The sequence below is a fragment of the Dama dama genome, chromosome 11, assembly GCF_033118175.1.
Source record: "Dama dama isolate Ldn47 chromosome 11, ASM3311817v1, whole genome shotgun sequence".
NCBI classification, from domain to species: Eukaryota; Metazoa; Chordata; class Mammalia; order Artiodactyla; family Cervidae; genus Dama; species Dama dama.
The window spans coordinates 12,677,544-12,698,380 of NC_083691.1; the positions used below are offsets into that span (position 1 = coordinate 12,677,544).

Sequence of the window (20,837 nt, forward strand, 5' to 3'; positions counted from 1 at the left end):
GATTAACATTTTATTTTCGTAGGAGATCCTGGACATACCGCTTGGTATCAGTTCTCAAAATGATCAGTTGCTGAATGGAACAGCAGTAGAGAATGGGCATCCAGTCCAGCAGCACCAAGAGGAGCCTCTGGAGCAGAGCAGACAGAGTTTAGGTGAAGACCGTGTGATTCTGTGAGTGTTAGACATAAGATTCATAACCACTGGGCATAAGCCATGAATATTTAAAGAGAAATAGATACACTACTAAATTCATTTTTTATTTTATCCTATGAGGGGAAAACCTTATGTAATAAGGCAATGATTTGGTCAGTCTGGATTTCTAGGAGAGCAGAGGTAAATTTGAACTAGCAAAGTGCTCCATGTTAGTAGCCTGAAACTTGCTTTTTATTGGGATCAGTGTTTATTTTTATACTTGAGCATCAGGAGGATGAGATGGTTGGATGTCATCACTGACTCTGGACATGAGTTTGAGCAAACTCAGGGAGATAGTGAAGGACAGGGAGGCCTGGCGTGCTGCAGCCCATGCGGTCACAAAGAGTCAGATATGACTTAGTGACTGAGCAACAATCAGGTTTTACTTTCTCTGTCTGATAGCAAGCATCAAAACTACAAAATGGAGAATTAAAACCTAAATAAAGGGTTTCCCTTTTTAAAAATCATGTTAGGATATTCTCGATCTTTAGTATAATTACTGCCAAAAATACGGGTTTATCTTGAATTGATAGTTTTTTGGCCTTAAATTAACCAATCTTCTAATTTTTTATTATAGTTTTTGGAAAATGGGATTTTTTTTTTTAGTGACCTCTGATTCATTTTAGTGAAAAAGACATGCTATTTCTAGGGGCTCTTAAAGTGTGTTATAGCTTTTATTCAGTATGCATGGTTACTCTTAAAAGTTTTCACTTAAAGGTGATTTGTTTTCAATGTCATTTATTTTCTCCCAGGGAAGAGCAAAAAACAATTCTGCCGGTAACTTCTTGCTTTAGCCAGCCACTCCCAGTGTCCATCAGCAATGCGAGTGGCCTACCCATCACCACATCTGTCAGTGTTGGCAACCTCATTCTGAAAACTCATGTTATGTCTGAAGATAAAAACGACTTTTTAAAATCTGTTGCAAATGGGAAGATGGTTAATAGCTGAAAGGAGGTTCATCTTTCAAATTTGTGACCATACCATGGAAGCATTTACACTAGCTTTTTATATATATAATATATATTATATAATGTATATTTTTTTTAAAAAAAAGATATTACTGGGGGCATCCATTTCCTGTGGACTCTTTGATACTTCAAGCCCTCTTGCATTAGCATTATGAAAAAAAAAAGAAAATTTACTTTACTAGGGTAACACGTTCACTTTCCAGAAGTGATTGGAATTTGGACATTTAACTTAAGCTTCAAGCAGCTTTTTATGAGTTTGTAGCAATCCGGTGCAGTAACTGAGCCATTTCCTATTTTAAATGGCTTGTATAGAAAATTAACAACTCAGTTATTAAACTAGCAGGATCCTACAATGATACATCTAGTGAAAGTAGACTTAATTAACTTATTTATTTCTATTTTATGTTTCACTGAGAGAAATTTCCATCTCATTCCAGCTGCTTTATTTATCTTTTTCATGGGACTTTGCATGGATTTTTTTTTCCTCTTATTTTTTTTTTAATTTTGAAGAGTGGAATTAAACGTTCTTACCATAGAATTTTACAGGGTTATATACTAGCTTTCTTTACTGCATTATATGTAGGAGTGTGGTGCAGTGCTTTTATCTGTAGCATTTAACTTTTTTTTCAATTTTCCATTTTTCAAGAATAGTTTCTGCTTTGTTAATATTTATACACAGGCTACTTGTTGAAGTAAGTAATTAAATATATAACCAAGTGCCTAAGTCTTTCAGCTGATGTACTAGATATTAAATTCTCCTAAGTTATGCAGAATCGTTTTTACAATTTTGATAAATTATGCACTAATGTAATGGCAGTTTTTTAAAATGCAGATTTAAGCCTGTACATTATTGAATCTGATGACTTGGCAAAAGAATCAGGTGCTTTCAGCTTTTTTGAGAAAACCCTGTATGTAGCGTTTGCACTGACTAACAGGATGGTATTGCTGGGTTTTTAATTTAATTAATTTGGATGTTCATTGCATTATCTTGGTTAAATATTGTTTATTGTTACTTCATGTTGGGGTTCAATTTTCCGTGTTTTTTGATTGTTAGGTTGATAAGACTATGAACCATGTAATAATAGAATATTGGCTAACCTTTATTCATACTTAAAAACATGAATGATTGCTGCCCTGCTAAAATGTGACTGAAAAGTGTCTTGACTTGGCATCTGAAAGTATGCAGTATGTTCAACCAGCTGTGCTCCAGATTTGTGGGAGATATTTTACTGAAACCTAAATTTCAGTCAACATTTGAAAACAAAAGCTGGGCATTCCTTCCTGGTGATCTTACCTATAGTTTGTGTCTTTGTTTTTCCCCCTCTTATTTCTTTAAGATTAGTTTGACTTTTATTATTATTTTTTAATTAACTTCTGTGAAGTTGTTTACTCTGAAAATTGTACTGGAATATTTTAAGCCAAGCTGATCTTTCACCAGGTGTACTGTATGTAAGGGCTTTTCCTGCTAGCAAGATGCTTAAACAGGATCATGTTATTGGTCGTCTGAGCTATTTAGTTGTTTTACAAAACCACAGCATTGTATCAGATAAGATTTTGATAAAAAGTTTTGTGCACATTTCCAGGGGCGGGAGGGTTGACATTTCCCTGAAATTTCTTGATCAGAATGAGTAAATACTGGTGTTTGATACCTGTCTTAATGAACATGCTCATAAGGTGACTGATAAGTTGTAAATATACCTGAGAAACAAAGGGGTAGTTTTGATATTCTGGTGTCAGTATGGAAGATCTTACACATTTATTTAATATTCAGATGTATGAAGATGTTTGTTTGTAGCATAACAGCACAGTAGCCTTGACTTAATTTCCTTTGGTTAGTACTGTACCTTTTTGCCATGGCCAGTGCCCCTATCCCTACAAAGACATTTTATTTATTTCACTCTGTAACCTGAAATGAATAGGAACAAGAGTTTTAAACCATGTTACATTAACTTATTTCCGACATTATGAATTAGCCTAGGATATTACAGGAACGTGATTGTTATATAATTTATATCAGAACCTTTCTATAAAATATGCGCTTATTACATTTGAAATGCTTCCAATGTACTTTATTTGCTGTTTGTATTTCCAAAAAGGATATGCAAACCAGTATGTCTATTTCATGGATATTTAAATAGTGAGATCTTCCATGTTGAAGGTAATGTATTTTTTTTTAAGATTTTAAAATTGCTATTTTGTTACAAAATAGAGACCTATTAACAGTTTGAGAGCTCCTTATGTGCCCTCAGGGAAAGAACCCTCTGTGCAACAGAACTACGCAAAACATCTTCAGCACGTTCTGAGGGTGAATATATACTACATAAATTGATCTTGTGTATTTAACCTTATCTTTTTAATTTTAAAATTGAAGTTTTGAAACTTGGTTGTGCTCTGCTGGAGGGGGTTGGGATAAACTGCTTAGGTGTTTGCCTACTTGTCCAGTGAAATTACATTTGCATCAGTGTATGTATATACCTGCCAACTTTATTGGTATGTCTCAGAACATTTATATTAAAATAATGCTTGTCTTGCAGCAGGTGATCCCATAAAACAATAATTCCCTGTTCTTAAAAACTTACTCTCTTCCTCACTAACAGCATAGGAATTGTTTCTGTGTAGGGATGATTCTGTATTGCATCCTTTATGTAGTGACCATCTTCTGTTTCTCATGGCCTGAAGTAAATTTGTAGTAAAGACATTGGTTCTCTGCCACTTGAGAAGAAAGAGCAGTTTATCTGATCCTTCTTCTGAAGGGTACCTAGTGGTATCATAGAGGAAAAAAATCACAAATCAGACCTAGAGTGTGACTTTTATATTGGGGGTATTCCCTGTCATTTGACCCTTTTACCAACATGTTTATGATGTACATATATTTGAAATCAAAAGATATAAAGCAATAGGAGAGGAAGTTTGTAATGTCAACTAAACTGCACATGTGGTGTGTGGTCTAATTAGGAAAAAGTAGTCTGAGGTCTGGAAAGTGGGAAAATGGTGGGGGTTTTTTGTTTTGACTTTTGTGTTTTTTAAAACTTCCGGGTCACATTCTGAAGTTCATGTGCCTCATTCAGATACTATGATGTAGCATCAGTAATTCTTTCCTATGGTCCCATCTTATCTCACGAATCCTGAGAAAGTTACTGAAGAATTTTGTCTCGTTGGTACCTGAACAAAGTAGATTCCTTTGCTTTCCTGCCATGACTTTCAATACTATCTAGTAAACCAGCATCATGCGTGAAAGTTGTGCATCATAATTTTCAAGAGGCGGTACGTTGGTGGGTCAGTAGCACTGATACTTTTCCTAGTAGCTGTTTACTATCAGAATAATAAACGAAACCTCCTGTACTAAAAATGAAATTTTCTATTTGTGTGGATCTGGTCACTTTGAACTCAATTTCAAGTTGATTCTAAGTTTATAAAGCACATCTCAGTTTTGTATGCTGCTTTGAGAAAATTACAGGATGCACAATAATTTGTAGGAATTTAAAATAGGATCATTTAAACATTTGAAAATTTGTTTTAAAAACCATCTAGCTTGCTTGTGCATTTTAGATGTTAAAGCCCATGTTGTCTTGTTAACAGGCGTGGAGTTTGTAATGATCAAATTGAGCATGTGATTTCAGCTTTGAATCTGAATTTCTTCCCTAGTTGCTAGAGTCATTTTCTGAGCAGACTGTCACTAGTATTGGTGACTAATCATTCAAGGGGAAAGTTGCATTTGCAACTGTGTATTGCTTTCCTGGAAGAAATATCCTTGTGTCTTAGTGAATGAAGAGTGTTGTTGGGATCACTTGCTGTAACTCCTACATAAGAACCCCTTCTGCAAGCAGAACACAAATGCACATGCTCAAGGAGTATCTCATCTTATGAATAAATCAAATAAATTTGCTAGTCATTCCTTTATACTAGCGGTTTCTTTGTATCCCTTTGCTGGCAAGGGAATACAAGGAGTCAAGGCCACCAATCAGAACACCCCACATTTGAGTGGAGTCCTATTTTTACTCCAAGAGCAGTTACTCCCCGAAGTCTGAAATTGGCAGTTTTTTTCTTTTTTTAAATAAAAAAATTTTAAATCTCCTTAAACCAGTGGAACACAGACACTGGCTGCACTTAGTACTGCCAAAAGCCAAGGTCATTTGCATATATTCCATCAATCTGTCAAGAATTAGGCCTCACTTTATAACCCAAGGCATGGAAGTGCATGCATTCTCTTAAGCTGGGCAAACAATTATACTGTAGTTGTGATACAACACATGTGGCTTTTATTTGTACTGCACATATCCACTGTACAGCCACTTGGGAGTATCGTGGTTAGCTTGCAGCAACTGCTGTCTGCATTTATACTGTTTATTGCATATTCTTTTCCCTGGAAGTGAAAGAGAAATGTTTTTTCTTGTTGCATTGATTACATTTTATAAATTTGCTTAGCTGGAAAGTTTGGGAAAAGAGGCCTGTTTGTCAATTGTACAACCGATTGTGAAGCTCTAGTGTGAATATTTTTACGTCTGTATTAGACATTTTCTTTGCAAATCTATTGTTCGATTGAAATGTAAATGAAATTAAAAGATGGTGTACACCCATCATGTAAAAAGCAGGCACCATCTCTAAGATGGATTTAATGCTCATTTTTAAGGCATATACTCAGCTTCTATTTAAAACTATAATTTAAAATAATTCTGTACAATGAAATGGGGAATATATATGGGAATAAATTCTATTCCATTTATTTCAATTTGAATTTCCAAATTGTACTGTTTCCCTTTGTGCTATAGAAATAGGATTAAACAGGGGAAGGCTAGGATTCATAAGGCCTGTATATGGGGGGAGGGCAGAGATGGAACAATGAGGGTTGTGATGATAGTGAATAGCAAAGAGTGAATTCTGTGTGTTTTTGCTGTAGCACTGAAGTGAAGAGATATTAGCTTTGGCTGTTCACAGAATAGAGCATCATGATTTCCAGTGTTTGAGAGAAAATTGATGGAAAAAGTTTGCAGTACTTGACATGTATTTGCATGCACAAAATAAAATTATTTGTCCACCTTAAGAGTTGTTTGTTTAGTGTCAATATACGTGTGTAGTGCATTTTCGTTAACTTGACTTCCTTGGCAAAGTTTTTGGTTTCACCAAGCTACCAGGATACTCTTTGAGATTTAAATAATCACCTGCGTCATGCATTCATCACTGGTAAGGATCTGAAAGAAGTAGATAGGCCAGGGAGTTGGAAATACTCCTTAGTTTGATCAGTCACTTTATTCATTCAGTGTAGAGTATTTTCTATATGGAAGATGAAGACATAGATAATGCCAGCAGTTCACAATCTAATGGAGAAAATAGACTAAATACACAAATGATGAATCTGAAGTAGTGTATTAAAGAAGTACGAAGACTGTCCAGGGGGACCTCAGAATGTAACAGAGAATGACCTCAGTGGATCTAGACACCATTTTTACTGGGCGTTGAATAGTTTTACCCATTGACTCAACTGATGAATTTTAACTCCCTGTCTCTGCTGGTCAGTAAGGTTGAACGTCAGTGAAACAAACTAGCCCTTTCTCTTGAAGCTCTCAGCGTGGAACATGGGAAAAACAAATCTGAATAGCCAGCTCAGTGAGCTATTTTCTAGTATAAGGTATATGGAAACTCCAGAAGGGAAATGATGGGGTGAGTGGTAATGATAGTGAGCCAGAGGAATTGCTTCTTTGAGAAATTACCTCAGGCTAGACTTCATAGGCTGAATATATTTCACCATCCAGACCTAAATGGGAGAAAACACCCAAGTATCTACTCTACTTTCACACCAACCCACTCTGTATCCTAATAGTCCTTCACTGTAAATATTATGAGCCTTGTTTTATATTTGAGATGTTAAGAAACTTGCCCAAGACCTTATAACTAGAAAGTAATGGAGTCAGAATTCTGATTCAAGTCTTATTCTACCTTCCAGAGGTGGTGATGGTTGGAACCTATTTCAACCATAAGTGTTAAAACAGTGGAAGGAGTGTTTGAGGAATAGCTTAACCAACTCTTAGAGCACTTAATATGTTCCAGACACAGTTCTAAGTGCTATAGGTATAATATCATCTAGGACCATTATTTTCACCATTTTACAGATGAGAAAACTGAGGCAGAGACCGTAGAGAATTTGCCCATGGTCACATAGTTAGATGAGGTAATTGGGGACCTCTATGAAGGACACTGAATACTAAAGAGACTGTTAGGGAGTGTTGGAAGTTAGATGACCCGATCAATTTGAGGTTTTAGATCACTTTGGCAGTAGTGTTAGGTGAAGCTGGAGATTGACCAGCAGGGAAACAAGTCAGCAGTCTAGGTAAGAAGGGTTTAGACCATGGCTAAAACAAGGATGGAAGGAAAGAGATGAATTTGAAAAGTAGGAGAACATCTCCACATTATCATGGATTAAATCTGGCTTAGAATCCTAGACCTTATTGCTGAAAATGTCAATATTTGTGAAATAGGTGATTTTGTATAAGCCCTGGAGTGATCACTGAGATAGGAAGAAGGGGAAGAACCATGGATAGTTGACGGAAAGGAGGGTAAACTTAGTGAAGGAAATGAAATTCCAAGAAGATTTTATTTTCTTTATAATTGACACCTATTGAAGTAATTATTATGCAGTTTAACAAAGACTACTTTTTTTAATATAATTGAGAAGTCCATAGTGCAGTGGTTCTAAATGTACGTGTATATTGCGATCTCCTGGGCGTCTTTAAATAAATCCCAAAGCTCAGAACACACCCCAGACCAAGTAAAACAATCTGAGGAGGTGGGATCAAGGCATTGGTACTTTTGAAGCTCCCCAGGTGTTGCCAATGTGCAGAACGGTTGGGAACCACTGCCATCATGAATGGAGAAGGCAATGGCACCCCCACTCCAGTACTCTTGCCTGGGAAATCCCATAGACAGAGGAGCCTGGTAGGCTACAGTCCATGGGGTTGTGAAGAGTCAGACACGACTGGGTGACTTCACTTTCACTTTTCACTTTGATGCACTGGAGAAGGAAATGGCAACCCACTCTAGTATTCTTGCCTGGAGAATCCCAGGGACGGGAGCCTGATGGGCTGCCGTCTATGGGGTCACACAGAGTCGGACACGACTGACGTGGCTTAGCAGCAGCAGCAGCAGCCATCATGAATGAAATGGGTTTGGAGCCTGTCTTAGCCCAAGTGCATTTGATAAATATCCATCATCAAGTGTTCAAGCTCAGGTAGTTTATAGATAGACTCATGCAACAAATACATTTTTGAGAATCTTCTAAAAACTGGGCATTAGGGATACAGGATTGAGTTAGTCCCTTACTTCATGAAACTTACATTATAGTTTAAGTACTGTGAACAGTTTTTAGATAGGGCCATCTGCCGAACATCTTAACTAGATCTCTAGAAAATATCTCAGGTGTATTAACATGTCCAAGTCTGAAACCCCCAAACTGTACCTCCAAGTCTTCCCCATTTCAGTTATTTCTCCCTTGACTACTCATCCTAGTCTAGCAGCAAAGCCTGTCAGCCCTGCCTCCAAAGTAGATACCCAGAATTTGACCACTTCTTACCACTGAGGTCCAAGTCACAATTATTGCTCCCCTGGACTGTGACAGCCTCCTGTTCTCCCTGCTTCTTGCCTCCCTTCAGTTTGTTCTCCCCACAGCAACCAGAGAGATCAGTTAAAATGTCAGCCTGATCTCCTCACCCTTGTGCCCCAAACCCTCCAAATGCTGCTCATCTCACTCAGGGTGAAAGCCAGAGCCTTTTCTTTGGTATTTTACTCACTGTGCTCCAGCTGCTTTGGCTACTGATTTCTTCAACAGGCCATCCAGGCCTGCTCCCATCATAGGGCCTTTACCCATGCTATCCTCTGAGGTTAGAAGGCTTTCCTGACCCCCGTTAGAATCTTCACTAGATCTCTTGCTTTCTTCAGGTCTTTGCTTAAAAGTCAATCTCACTGAAAATGAGATGAAGAGTAATGGGGGTGGAGGGTCAGAGTGCAATTTAAAACAGATATTTTAACCCAAGAGACTGGATGAGATCAACCGAAGTTTTTTGCTTGTTTGTTTTTAAACCTGATATCCTGAAATAATTACAGATTCATAGGAATTTGCAAAAAATAATACAGAGAGGACCCATGTACTCTTCATACAGTTCCCTCAATGGTGGTCTCTTATGTAACTAGACTATAACACCAAAACCAGGAAATTGATGTTAGTCACAATCTACGGAACTTTTTCAGATTTCACCAGCTTTCACATGCATTCATTTGTGTGTGTGTGTTGTGTGTGTATGTAGTTCTATTGTTTTATCACATGTAGGTCTGTGGAACCACCACAGCTCTCAATAACAGAACTGAAAAGAACAATTGTTCACCAGATCTGAAAGAGACACGTGCACCCCAGTGTTCATTGCAGCACTGTTTATAATAGCCAGGAGATGGAAGCAACCTAGATGCCCATCAGCAGACGAATGGATATTACTCAGCCATTAAAAAGAATTCATTTGAATCAGTTCTAATGAGATGGATGAAACTGGAGCCCATTATAGAGTGAAGTAAGCCAGAAAGATAAACAACATTACAGCATACTAACACATATATATGGAATTTAGAAAGATGGTAATGATAACCCTATATGCAAAACAGATAAAGAGACACAGATGTACAGAACAGACTTTTGGACTCTGGGAGAAGGCGAGGGTGGGATGTTTCGAGAGAAAAGCATTGAAACATGTATAATATCTATAGTGAAACAGATCACCAGCCCAGGTTGGATGCATGAAACAAGTGCTCGGGCCTGGTACACTGGGAAGACCCAGAGGGATTGGGTAGAGAGGGAGGTGGGAGGGGGGATTGGGATGGGGAATACATATAAATCCGTGGCTGATTCATGTCAATGTATGGCAAAACCCACTACAATATTGTAAAGTAATTAGCTTCCAACTAATAAAAATAAATGAAAAAAATTAAGTAAACAACTATAATGTCGAAAAAAAAAAAAGAAAAACTTTCAACATTTTATCACTGAGTATGAAATTAGCTGTGGGCTTATCATAAATGGCCTTTATTATGCTGAAGTACATTCCTAGTGTTCCTAATTTGTCTAGTTTTTATCATGAATAAATGTTGAATTTTGTCAAAAAAAAAAAAAAAAAATTGTTCTGTCATCTCATTGGCCCCTCATGTTACCTATCCCTTTATATTCATGTCTGCCCCCCTCCCTTACCCCATTCTCCTATTCCTATCCTCTGGTAACCATTGACCACTTTTCCACCTGTGTAATCTTGTCATTTTGAGAATGTTATATAAGTGAAATTACACAGAATATACCCTTTTGAGATTGGCTCTGTTCACGCAGCCTAATTCCCCTGAGATCTTTCCAAATGGTTGCATGTCTTAGTAGTTTCTTCTCTTTATTGCCGAGTACTATACCATGGTATGGACATACCACATTTTGTTTAAACATTCACCCACTGAAGAGCATTTGGGTGATCTTCTGACTATTACAAATAAAGCTGCTGTGAACATTTGTGTACATGTCTTTGTGTGGACATTGTTTTTTTTTTATTTTTATTTTCTGTTTCTGAAGTATTTCTTGAGCAGGTAGATTAGTGTACTTGGTCTACTTTGGAAGGAAATGAATAAACTATATGGTTTTAACTTAAAAATAGACAAATTCCTGCAAAATACAATTTACCAAAACAGATACAGGATGAAAAAAGAAAACTGGAATAAGTCTTTTACTAGTTACCTTTTATCACATAACAAGAGTATCCTCAAATTTAGTGGCTTAACACAAAAACATTATTTCACAGTTTCTGTAGGTCAAGAGTCTGCACGTGACTTAGAGGAGTACCCTGCTGTGGATCTCTCTCACAACCTCGGTGTTGCAGTCTAGGTCTTAACTGGCTCTGTAGTCATCTCACGACTCTCCTTGTCAAGGGTCTGCTTCCAAGCTCCCTCCGCTTGTTGTTGTTAGGGTTCAGTTCCTCCTGAATGTTGGAATGAGGCCTCAGCTTTTCATTGGCTGAAGCTTGACCTCAGTTTTCTACCTCTTGAGCCTCTCTGTAGGGGATCTGACAATCAAATGGTAGCTTGGCTCAGCATATCAAAAGAGCCCGGAATGAGTAGGGGGTGGGGCCAGGTGGCATGAGCTATAAAGAAGTCACAATCTTTTTTGATAGGTAAGAAGTGGATTTATTTAGAAACACTCCACAGACAGAGTGTGGGCCATTTCAGAAGGGCAAGAGGCCTCGAAATAAGGCATGGTTAGTTTTTATGGGCTGTGTAATTTCATAGGTTAATAATGAGTGGGAGCATTATTCCAACTATTTTGGGAGGAGCAGCGGGGTCACAATCTTTTATAACCTAATCTTGGAAGCTTATTTAACTTATATGCAGAGTACATCATGCAAAATGCCAGGCTGGATGAAGCACAAACTGGAATCAAGATTGCTGGGAGAAATGGCAATAACCTCAGATACGCAGATGACACCACCCTTATGACAGAAAGTGAAGAGGAACTAAAGAGCCTCTTAATGTAAGTGAAAGAGGAGAGTGAAAAAGTTGCCTTAAAAACTCAATATTCAGAAAACTAAGATCATGGCATCTGGTCCCATCACTTCATGGGAAATAGATGGGAAAACAACAGAAAATAGTGACTTATTTTCTTGAGCTCCAAAATCATTGCAGATAGTGACTGCAGCCATGAAATTAAAAGACGCTTGCTCCTTGGAAGAAAAGCTATGACCAACCTAGACAGCATATTAAAAAGCAGACACATTAAAGGTCTCTCTAGTCAAAGCTATGGTTTTTCCAGTAGTCATGTATGGATATGAGAGTTGAACTATAAAGAAAGCTGAGTGCTGAAGAACTGGTGCTTTTGAACTGTGGTGTTGGAGAAGACTCTTGCGAGTCCCTTGGACTGCAAGGAGATCAACCCAATCCATGCTGAGGGAAATCAGTCCTGAATATTCACTGGAAGGACTGATGCTGAAGCTGAAGCTCCAATACTTTGGCCACCTGATGCGAAGAACTGACTCCTTAGAAAAGACCCTGATGCTGGGAAAGATTGAAGGCAGGAGGAGAAGGGGACGGCAGAAGATGAGATGGTTGTATGGCATCACTGACTTGATGGATGTGAGTTTGCACAAGCTCTGGGAGTTGGTGACGGACAGGGAAGCCTGGAGTGCTGCAATCCATGGAGTCGCAAGGACACGACTGAACTGACCTGAATCTTGGAAGCAGCATCCCATCAGTTTTGTCATTATTCCTTAGAAACAAATCACTAGGTCCAGACCACACTCAGGGACTGATACAGCTCCCAAAGACCCAAACCTCCTGGTACTCATATTCTGGTGTGATCCCCTCATCTCTGTGTGGACCGGACTTGGTGACTTCTCTACTCCCATCAGGAGGTAAAAACCATAGAGGGGCTGTATGATACAAAAGAATTATTACAATCTAGTCAGTGAGTGACGATAACATTAATGAAAATTCCATATGGTACCCTATGGCTTAGGGAGAGTAGCTAAGGAAGGACAAACTTGTCCTCCTAGTTTAACCTTACTTAGGTTTTCCAAATAGATTTTTAAAAAATGTTTATTCATTTATTTGGTTGCACTGGCTCTTAGTTGTGACACACGGTATCTTCAGTCTTTGGGGTGGCATGCAAACTCTTAGTTCCAGCATGTGAGATCTGGTTCCCTGGCCAGGGATTAATCCCAGATCCCCTGCATTGGGAACACGGAGTCTTAGCCACTGGACCACCAGGGAAGTCCCAGGTTTTTTTTTTGTTTGTTTGTTTTTTTTTCTTTTAGGAATAAAACAGGGTGAGCATGTATTGGTGGAAAAAAAGAAAGGAAGGACAAATTTGGAAAGGGGATCTCTTATGAAGACTGGGGGGCAGACCTCATTGGAGACCGTGAAGTTCAGCCCACTGGGCAGAAGAGAAATTTGCTGGTTTGCCCAGCCTGGGACTGGTTAGGGACTGGTTACTGGCAAGCAGAAAGCAAGGTTCTGGACCGCAAGCGAGCCTGCAGGGGAAAATTGGCACCAGTGCTTACAGGAAGCCATTGGCTGCCAATGCAGGCAGGAGGAGCCCTTCAGGGCACTGACTTCCCCGTTGAGAGGGCTGCAGGCCCTCTTAGTGCTAGACCAGAGGGAGGTTGCAGGATAACCACGTGTGCTGGGCCCGTGGCTGGGGAAGAACTCCACTGGATGTCCCTATGGCCGTACCACTGACCACAGCCCCTCCTCCTCCAGTGCCCACTACTGAGAACTTTATTGCGCTCACTGCAAAGGAGAGATGCATAAAGGAATTCTGTCCATTCTTACAAAGCAAGAAGAGTGAATTGAGAGCTGAAAGACAGATTATTTACTGCTACAGGAGCCATTTTAGAAGCTGCCTGCCACAGCTGTGTTATCTACTGAACAAGTGAAATTCATTATGAAAAGCTTCCCACAAAGGAAACTTCAGGCCCCCAGTGGTTTCCCAGGTGAATTCTATTAAACATTTAACGATGAAATAATGTCAGTTTCACAGAAGCTCTTTCAGAAAATGGAGGAGAGAACTTCCTAACTAGTTTCATTAGACCAATAAAACCCTGGCATTGAAACCTGACAATAACTTCACAAAAAAATTACAGCTCAATATCCCTTGTGAACACAGATGCAAAAATCCTTAAAATCTTAGCAAATCCAGATATTTATATATGTAAATTATGATCCATCATGTCCAAATAGGGTTTATCTCAGGAATGTAAGACTAGTTTAACACTTGAAAATCAATCAGTGTAATCCACCATATTAATCAGAATACAGGTTTTATCTATTATTGCATGTGTGCTCAGTCGTGTCTGACTCTTTGAGATCCCATGGACTGTAGCCCACCAGGCTCCTCCATCCCTGGGATTCTCCAGGCAGGAATACTGGAGTGGGTTGCTATTTCCTACTCTAAAGGATCTTCCTGACCCAGGGATGGAACCCATGTCTCTTGCATCTCCTGCACAGGCATATTCTGTACCACCTGGGAAGCCCCGTATCTGTTACGACACACTGTCAAAATCTAATGAAGCTCTGTCCTGACTAGCTTATAGAGATTAAAAATGTATATGTAAATAAGAGAAACCAAAATATTTCTTTAAAAAAAGTATTTTGCTTCTTACATTTTAAATATGTGGGCTACTTAAAGAAAAATATTGTTACTAAAATATTGTTGTCAAAGCTATGAAAGCAAAGAGGTTTCCTGATTTTCACAGATGTTCTAACCAAAACCTTAAAAAGAAATTTAATTGCTTCTTAAGGATAATCTAACATCTAAAGCAAATTTCAACTTATAAAATTAAAGCCTACACTAAAGATACCACTTTTAAAACTTAAAAAAGTATTATATAAGGAAGTAGCCCTCACTGGTTTTACATTCATTAATACAAAAACAAAAAGTTGCTTAGTCTAATTTCTAAATAAGAAAGACATATTCAGTAGCCACAAATTGGCCCCATACTGACAGAGAGAGAAAGGTAAAGAGAAAGGTTATTTTAAACAATTCTCATACTGGTTGATGTTATCCGAAACTATTAATATTTCTCGACCTTTAATACTTTTATAACAAAAATAATCCAAACAACAGGGACAAATTTGTTCTAAATTTACAAAGATATTTATCTGGGAAACTCAGTGGAGGACCAAGTCTTGTTTTATCTCCAGTTGATTATAATCTGGAAAAATGGTAAGGGTAGAGTAAGCCTGGGAACCCAGCCTCAAGGCATTTAAGTATTTCAGTTACTTCAAAACTTTAAATATGTTTAATAATAGTTGGCAGATCTGGTTGGATCAAGATTTTTCCCTTGATAAAAGGCAAATAAATGCTTTTACAGCTCATGGATTTTGTTTTTCCTACTAGGAAATACCTTCAATACTCTATGAATGAGCAAAGACATTACAGGTAAAATGCTTCAAAAACTGTAAATTACACATGGTACTCTCGTTAAAAGGAAATGTCACTCTGCACATCACCCCTAAATACTGGTAAAATAAACTGAGTGGTCCTGGAGAATACTGTTCACTGACTCAGGACACAGTCATATTCCTGATGATGCAAACAACATTCCCAGCAAGCATACAACTGGATAACCCTCTATAATACAAAGAGGAGAACAAAAGAGATGAATGAAAATCAGTATTAAAACTGTACATTTACATTTATACTTAAACGTTTTATTAGTTTTCTCTTACTCTTACCTTTTTACCTTTTGTTGATTCCTGTTTTCTGTCCGCTCAACTCTTTAAGCTGTCTAATTTACTTTTTGCAAAAAATTACAATGATAGCTATTCTTCTGATTTTTAATTATGTTATCTAACTTTCAAAATCCTCTAAAATATTACCAACCTAAATATGTCTCCATACTTAACTGGCTTTCAGTCCCCCTAAGAAGAACTTTACAGGGTGGACCCTTCAGCCTCTTGGTATGGAATTGATGTTCTTGTATAATCCCTTCCCCTTGAGTGTGGGCTGGATTCACTGGCTCACTTCAAATGAAAATAATACAACCGAAGTGATGGGTGTAACTTCGAAGGTTAGGTTATAAAAGACTGATTTCTGTCTTGGTTTTGGATTCTCTCTCTCTCTCTCTCTCTCTCTCTCTCTCTCTGTCTTGGATTCTCTGTCCCGGACCCCACCCCACCCCTCACCCCCACCCCCCACCATCCTCTCTCTCTCTCTCTCTCTCATAGATAACAAGGGCAATTTAGGAAGCCAACGCAGGTGGAAAAGAAGGGGTCTGCCAGCAACCATGGAAGTCAGCTTGAAAGTGGATCTCTGTTGCCCCAACTCCCCACTTGAGAATAAGACCTCAGTCCTGGCCAACAGTTTGACTGCAACATTATAGGAGATCTTGAGCCAGAGGCACCAAGCTCAGTCATGCCCAGAGCCCTGACTCACATACACTAGGAGATATGAATATTGTTCTGTCTCTCAATGTTGGGGTAATTTGTTCTACAGCAATAGATAACTACGCCAGCCTTTGACTGCATGAATCACAATAAACTGTGGAAAACTCTGAAAGAGATGGGAATACCAGACCACCTGACCTGCCTCTTGAGAAACCTGTACGCAGGTCAGGAAGCAACAGTTAGAACTGGACATGGAACAACAGACTGGTTCCAAATAGGAAAAGGAGTACGTCACGGCTGTATATTGTCACCCTGCTTATTTAACTTATATGAGAGTACATCATGAGAGACGCGGGGCTGGATGAAGCAAAAGCTGGAATCAAGATTGCCGGGAGAAATATCAATAACCTCAGATATGCAGACAACACCACCCTTATGGCAGAAAGTGAAGAAGTAAAGAGCCTCTTGATGAAAGTGAAAGAGGAGAGTGAAAAAGTTGGCTTAAAGCTCAACATTCAGAAAACTAAGATCATGGCATCTGGTCCCATCACTTTATGGGAAATAGATGGGGAAACAGTGGCTGACTTTATTTTTCTGGGCTCCCAAATCACTGCAGATGGTGATTGCAGCCATGAAATTAAAAGACGCTTACTCCTTGGAAGGAAAGTTATGACCAACCTAGACAGCATATTAAAAAGCGAGACATTACTTTGTCAACAAAGGTCTGTCTAGTCAAGGCTATGGTTTTTCCAGTAGTTATGTATGGATGTGAGAGTTGGACTATAAAGAAAGCTGAGAGCTGAAGAACTGGTGCTTTTGAACTGTGGTATTGGAGAAGTCTCTTGAGAGTCCCTTGGACTGCAAGGAGATTCAACCAGTCCATCCTAAAGGAGATCAGTCCTGGGTGTTCATTGGAGGGACTGATGTTGAAGCTGAAGCTCCAATACTTTGGCCACCTGATATGAAGAGCTGATTCATTGGAAAAGCCCCTGATGCTGGGAAAGATTAAGGGCAGGAGGAGAAGGGGATGACAGAGGATGAGATGGTTGGATGGCATCACCGACTCAATGGACATGGGTTTGGGTGAACTCTGGGAGTTGGTGATGGACAGGGAGGCCTGGTGTGCTGCGGTTCATGGGGTCACAAAGAGTCGGACACAACTGAGTGACTGAATAGATAACTAAGGCACTTATACTACACTTATTCACATTTCTTGGAACCTTAAAGAAACCCAAGGGATATTTTTTTAAAAAAGGAATAAAATATGGGATTCATAATACAAACTATGGCCCTATTATTTTCTCATACATTTAGATAGGAATTGTTGCATGGTTTTAAAACTTAGACCAATTAAATTCAGGCAATAATTAATACTTACCAGCACATCCTCAGGACTAAAATTTTCATAAATGAAAGTACATGCTTACAAATCAAAATATGACCTGTATTTTGAACATATTTCTCTGGAAAACCCTGACATGAGAAGTTGAGAGAATTTTGATGAGGAAATTGGCTCAGCCAAGTAGAGGTGCTTACAATAGACAGAGACAACCTGTTCCCTGTACTTCACAGTTTTCTGCAGAATCTATAAATAGCTAACATTGTTTTCATTGATGCCTTGAGCCAGCCAGCTCCAGGGCAGGCTGCCTAGACTGACTGCTTTGCAAAATGCTAGCTTGTCAGTTTCCCTCTAGAAAAGCAGACAAGAATCATGGTTTCCAGACATCCCACATCTCCCTGCTCTCTTTTATAAATCCTCCCTTTTAAAAGCCCTGTTGACAAGCACCTATTGATACTCTTTCATATGAGTAAATCTGTTTGCATATAATTAACTTCTTCCATATTATTCTTTGACAGGGGTATACATACAAGGAGTCTACAAAAACGTGTGAAAAGGTTGAACCTGGGACATTCTCTTATTTAGAGGTCAGAAGCAAAGCAGTTAATGAGGGTATCAACGAAGTTGGAAAAACTAGGAGAAGGTATCCTTCAGAAAACCAAGAGAAGAAAGCCAGAATACTGGAGTGGGTAGCCTATCCCTTCTCCAGGGGATCTTCCTGACCCAGGAATCAAACCAGGATCTGCATTGCAGGTGGATTCTTTATCAACTGAGCTATCAGGGAAGCCCATCCTTCATGAAACCAAGAGAAGAAAGCGCTTCCAGAAGTAGGAATAACTGTCAAATGTTGCTGAGTGGTTCTATCTAGGATTTGGCGACTTGGAAGTCACTAGTTACCCCCACAGGTGTGGTTTCAGTGGACTGGGGGCAACAAAAGCCTTACTGAAGTAGGATGAGGAGAGAATGAGGGATCTATTGGTTCTGGCTGTAAAGGAGATCAGAGAAATGAAATGTGGTTGGAGAGGCATGGTGAAGGAGGAAAGTGAGGATTGATTTTCAAAAAAATATTAAGTTTTGGAACATAATAGATAATACTTTCAGATGATTCAGTTCAGTTCAGTTCAGTTGCTCAATCGTGTCCGACTCTTTGTGACCGCATGAATTGTAGCACGCCAGGCCTCCCTGTCCATCACCAACTCCCGGAGGCTACCCAAACCCATGTCCATCGAGTCAGTGATGCCATCCAGCCATCTCATCCTCTGTCATATCCTTCTCCTCCTGCCCCCAATCCTTCCCAGCATTAGGGTCTTTTCCAAATGAGTCAACTCTTCATATCAGGTGGCCAAAGTATTGGAGTTTCAGCTTCAGCATCAGTCCTTCCAGTGAACACCCAGGACTGATCTCCTTTAGGATGGACTGCTTGGATCTCCTTGCAGTCCAAGGGACTCTCAAGAGTCTTCTCCAACACCACAGTTCAAAAGCATCAATTCTTCTGTGCTCAGCTTTCTTCACCCTCCAACTCTCACATCCATACATGACCACTGGAAAAAATATAGCCTTGACTAGACGGACATTTGTTGGCAAAATAATGTCTCTGCTTTTAAATAGGCTATCCAGGTTGGTCATAACTTTCCTTGCAAGGAGTAAGCGTCTTTTAATTTCATGGCTGCAGTCACCATCTGCAGTGATTTTGGAGCCCCCCCAAAATAAAGTATGACACAGTTTCCACTGTTTCCCCATCTATTTCCTATGAAGTGATGGGACCAGATGCCATGATCTTAGTTATCTGAATGTTGAGCTTTAAGCCAACTTTTTCACTCTCCTCTTTCACTTTCATCAAGAGGCTTTTTAGTTCCTCTTCACTTTCTGCCATAAGGGTGGTGTCGTCTACATATCTGAGGTTATTGGTATTTCTCCCGGCAATTTTGATTCCAGCTTGTGTTTCTTCCAGCCCAGCGTTTCTCATGATTAAAAATTACAGTAAAACATTATATATAAAAAGTCTCTCTCCCACTCCTGATTCCCATTTGAATTATTTCTTGTAAATTCTTCAATGCTTTTCTTCCTGCACACATAAGAAAATAGTATTATTTGTCCCTATTTTTATTGCAAAAGGCAGGAAACTAGTAGATACATAATGTTCTCCATGTTTCTTTCTTTTTTTTTTTTTTTAACAAACTAAACAATACATACATGCAACTATATCGATAGGATAGACTTTCCAGAGTGGGATTGCATATGCTAAACACACATTGATAGATATTTCTCAATTGCCATCCATAAGAGTTGTATCAACTTATACTCCTATCAGTCATGTATCTCCCATGGTCTCATTGAGTGCTATCAAACTTTTTTGATTTTTAACAATCTGAACAGTGGAAAATGGTATCTGAGAGGATTTTCTTTTAGAGATGAAAACTAGAAAAACAGAAAGAAAGCCTGAATGCGCAGGGGAGAGAGAAGGGGAGAACCTGCAGAAGATTCCTTTTCTAGGTTGGAGGAGCAGAATCCACTGCACTGGTGATTCATTTCATAGACCCAGATGCAGGGGGTTGTTGGTACATTTTGAGGGTACAAGTCTCTACTGATTGCTTCTGTTTCTCACTTGAAATAAGAATTGAGGTCATAAGGTAATAAGCCAGGACAGGGGAAGGAGTGTTGAAGATGTGAAAGACCAGGTGTAAACTGCTTTGCTTAGAGGGTAGGGGAATAGTCTGTCCATGGTAACTAGGATTGTTGAGCAGCTCTGAAGACCCCCTTGAGACTTGCAGCCTTAAACTGAAAGTGAATTTTAAAGGAAAAGGAGCCTTCATGCATGAAGAAGACCACTGCTTCAGGGAGATGTGAGAGGGAAAAAAAAACCAAAGCATTTATCTGGTGGTGGTTTAGTTGCTAAGTTGTGTCTGACTCTTGCGACCCCATGGACTGTAGCCCATCAGGCTCCTCTGTCCATGGGATTTTCCAGGTAAGAATACTGGAGTGGATTGCCATTTCCTTCTCTAGGGGATATTCCCAACCCAGGAATCAAACCTGGATGCCCTGCATTGTAGGCAGATTTTTTACCAACTGAGCTATGAAGGAAGCCCAAGCATTTATCTAGTATTTAACAAATATTTTGGCGGACTCTCCTATATAGAGACTATTGCTGGGTGCTGGCTTGTCACTTACTTTAAAAATTTTATTATCATTATTTTTGGCCACCAAGCAAAGTGTGGGATCTTAGTTAACTGACCAGAGAAGGAACCAGGGGTCCCCTTCTTGGGAGTGTAGAGTCTTAATCACTGAACCACCAGGGAAGTCCCTGGCTTGTCACTTAAAGCAGATCACAAGCATATTTAAGTTGGCTGTTCACAAAATCTGATTAAGGTAAGATTACTCACTCTGCAAACAAAAATACAAAAAGTTACCATGGGATCTCTTTATATGAACTTTCCCTAAATCTGGGGATG

At 39.1% G+C, this 20,837-nt stretch overlaps 1 protein-coding gene across 3 annotated transcripts in view; it reads left to right on the forward strand.

The window, feature by feature from the left end:
- Positions 1-6,201, forward strand: part of RC3H2 (ring finger and CCCH-type domains 2) — a 49,607-nt gene extending 43,406 nt beyond the window's left edge. For 2 of the 3 annotated variants that reach the window (XM_061154721.1, XM_061154722.1), the window contains 2 exons: positions 23-171; positions 945-6,201. In XM_061154721.1, coding sequence (XP_061010704.1) covers positions 23-171; positions 945-1,140 — 345 coding nt within the window. In that variant the 3' untranslated portion in view covers positions 1,141-6,201. The remainder of the gene's footprint in view (positions 1-22; positions 172-944) is intronic. The other variant, XM_061154723.1, reaches the window with a different exon arrangement.
- Positions 6,202-20,837: the final 14,636 nt, after the last annotated feature.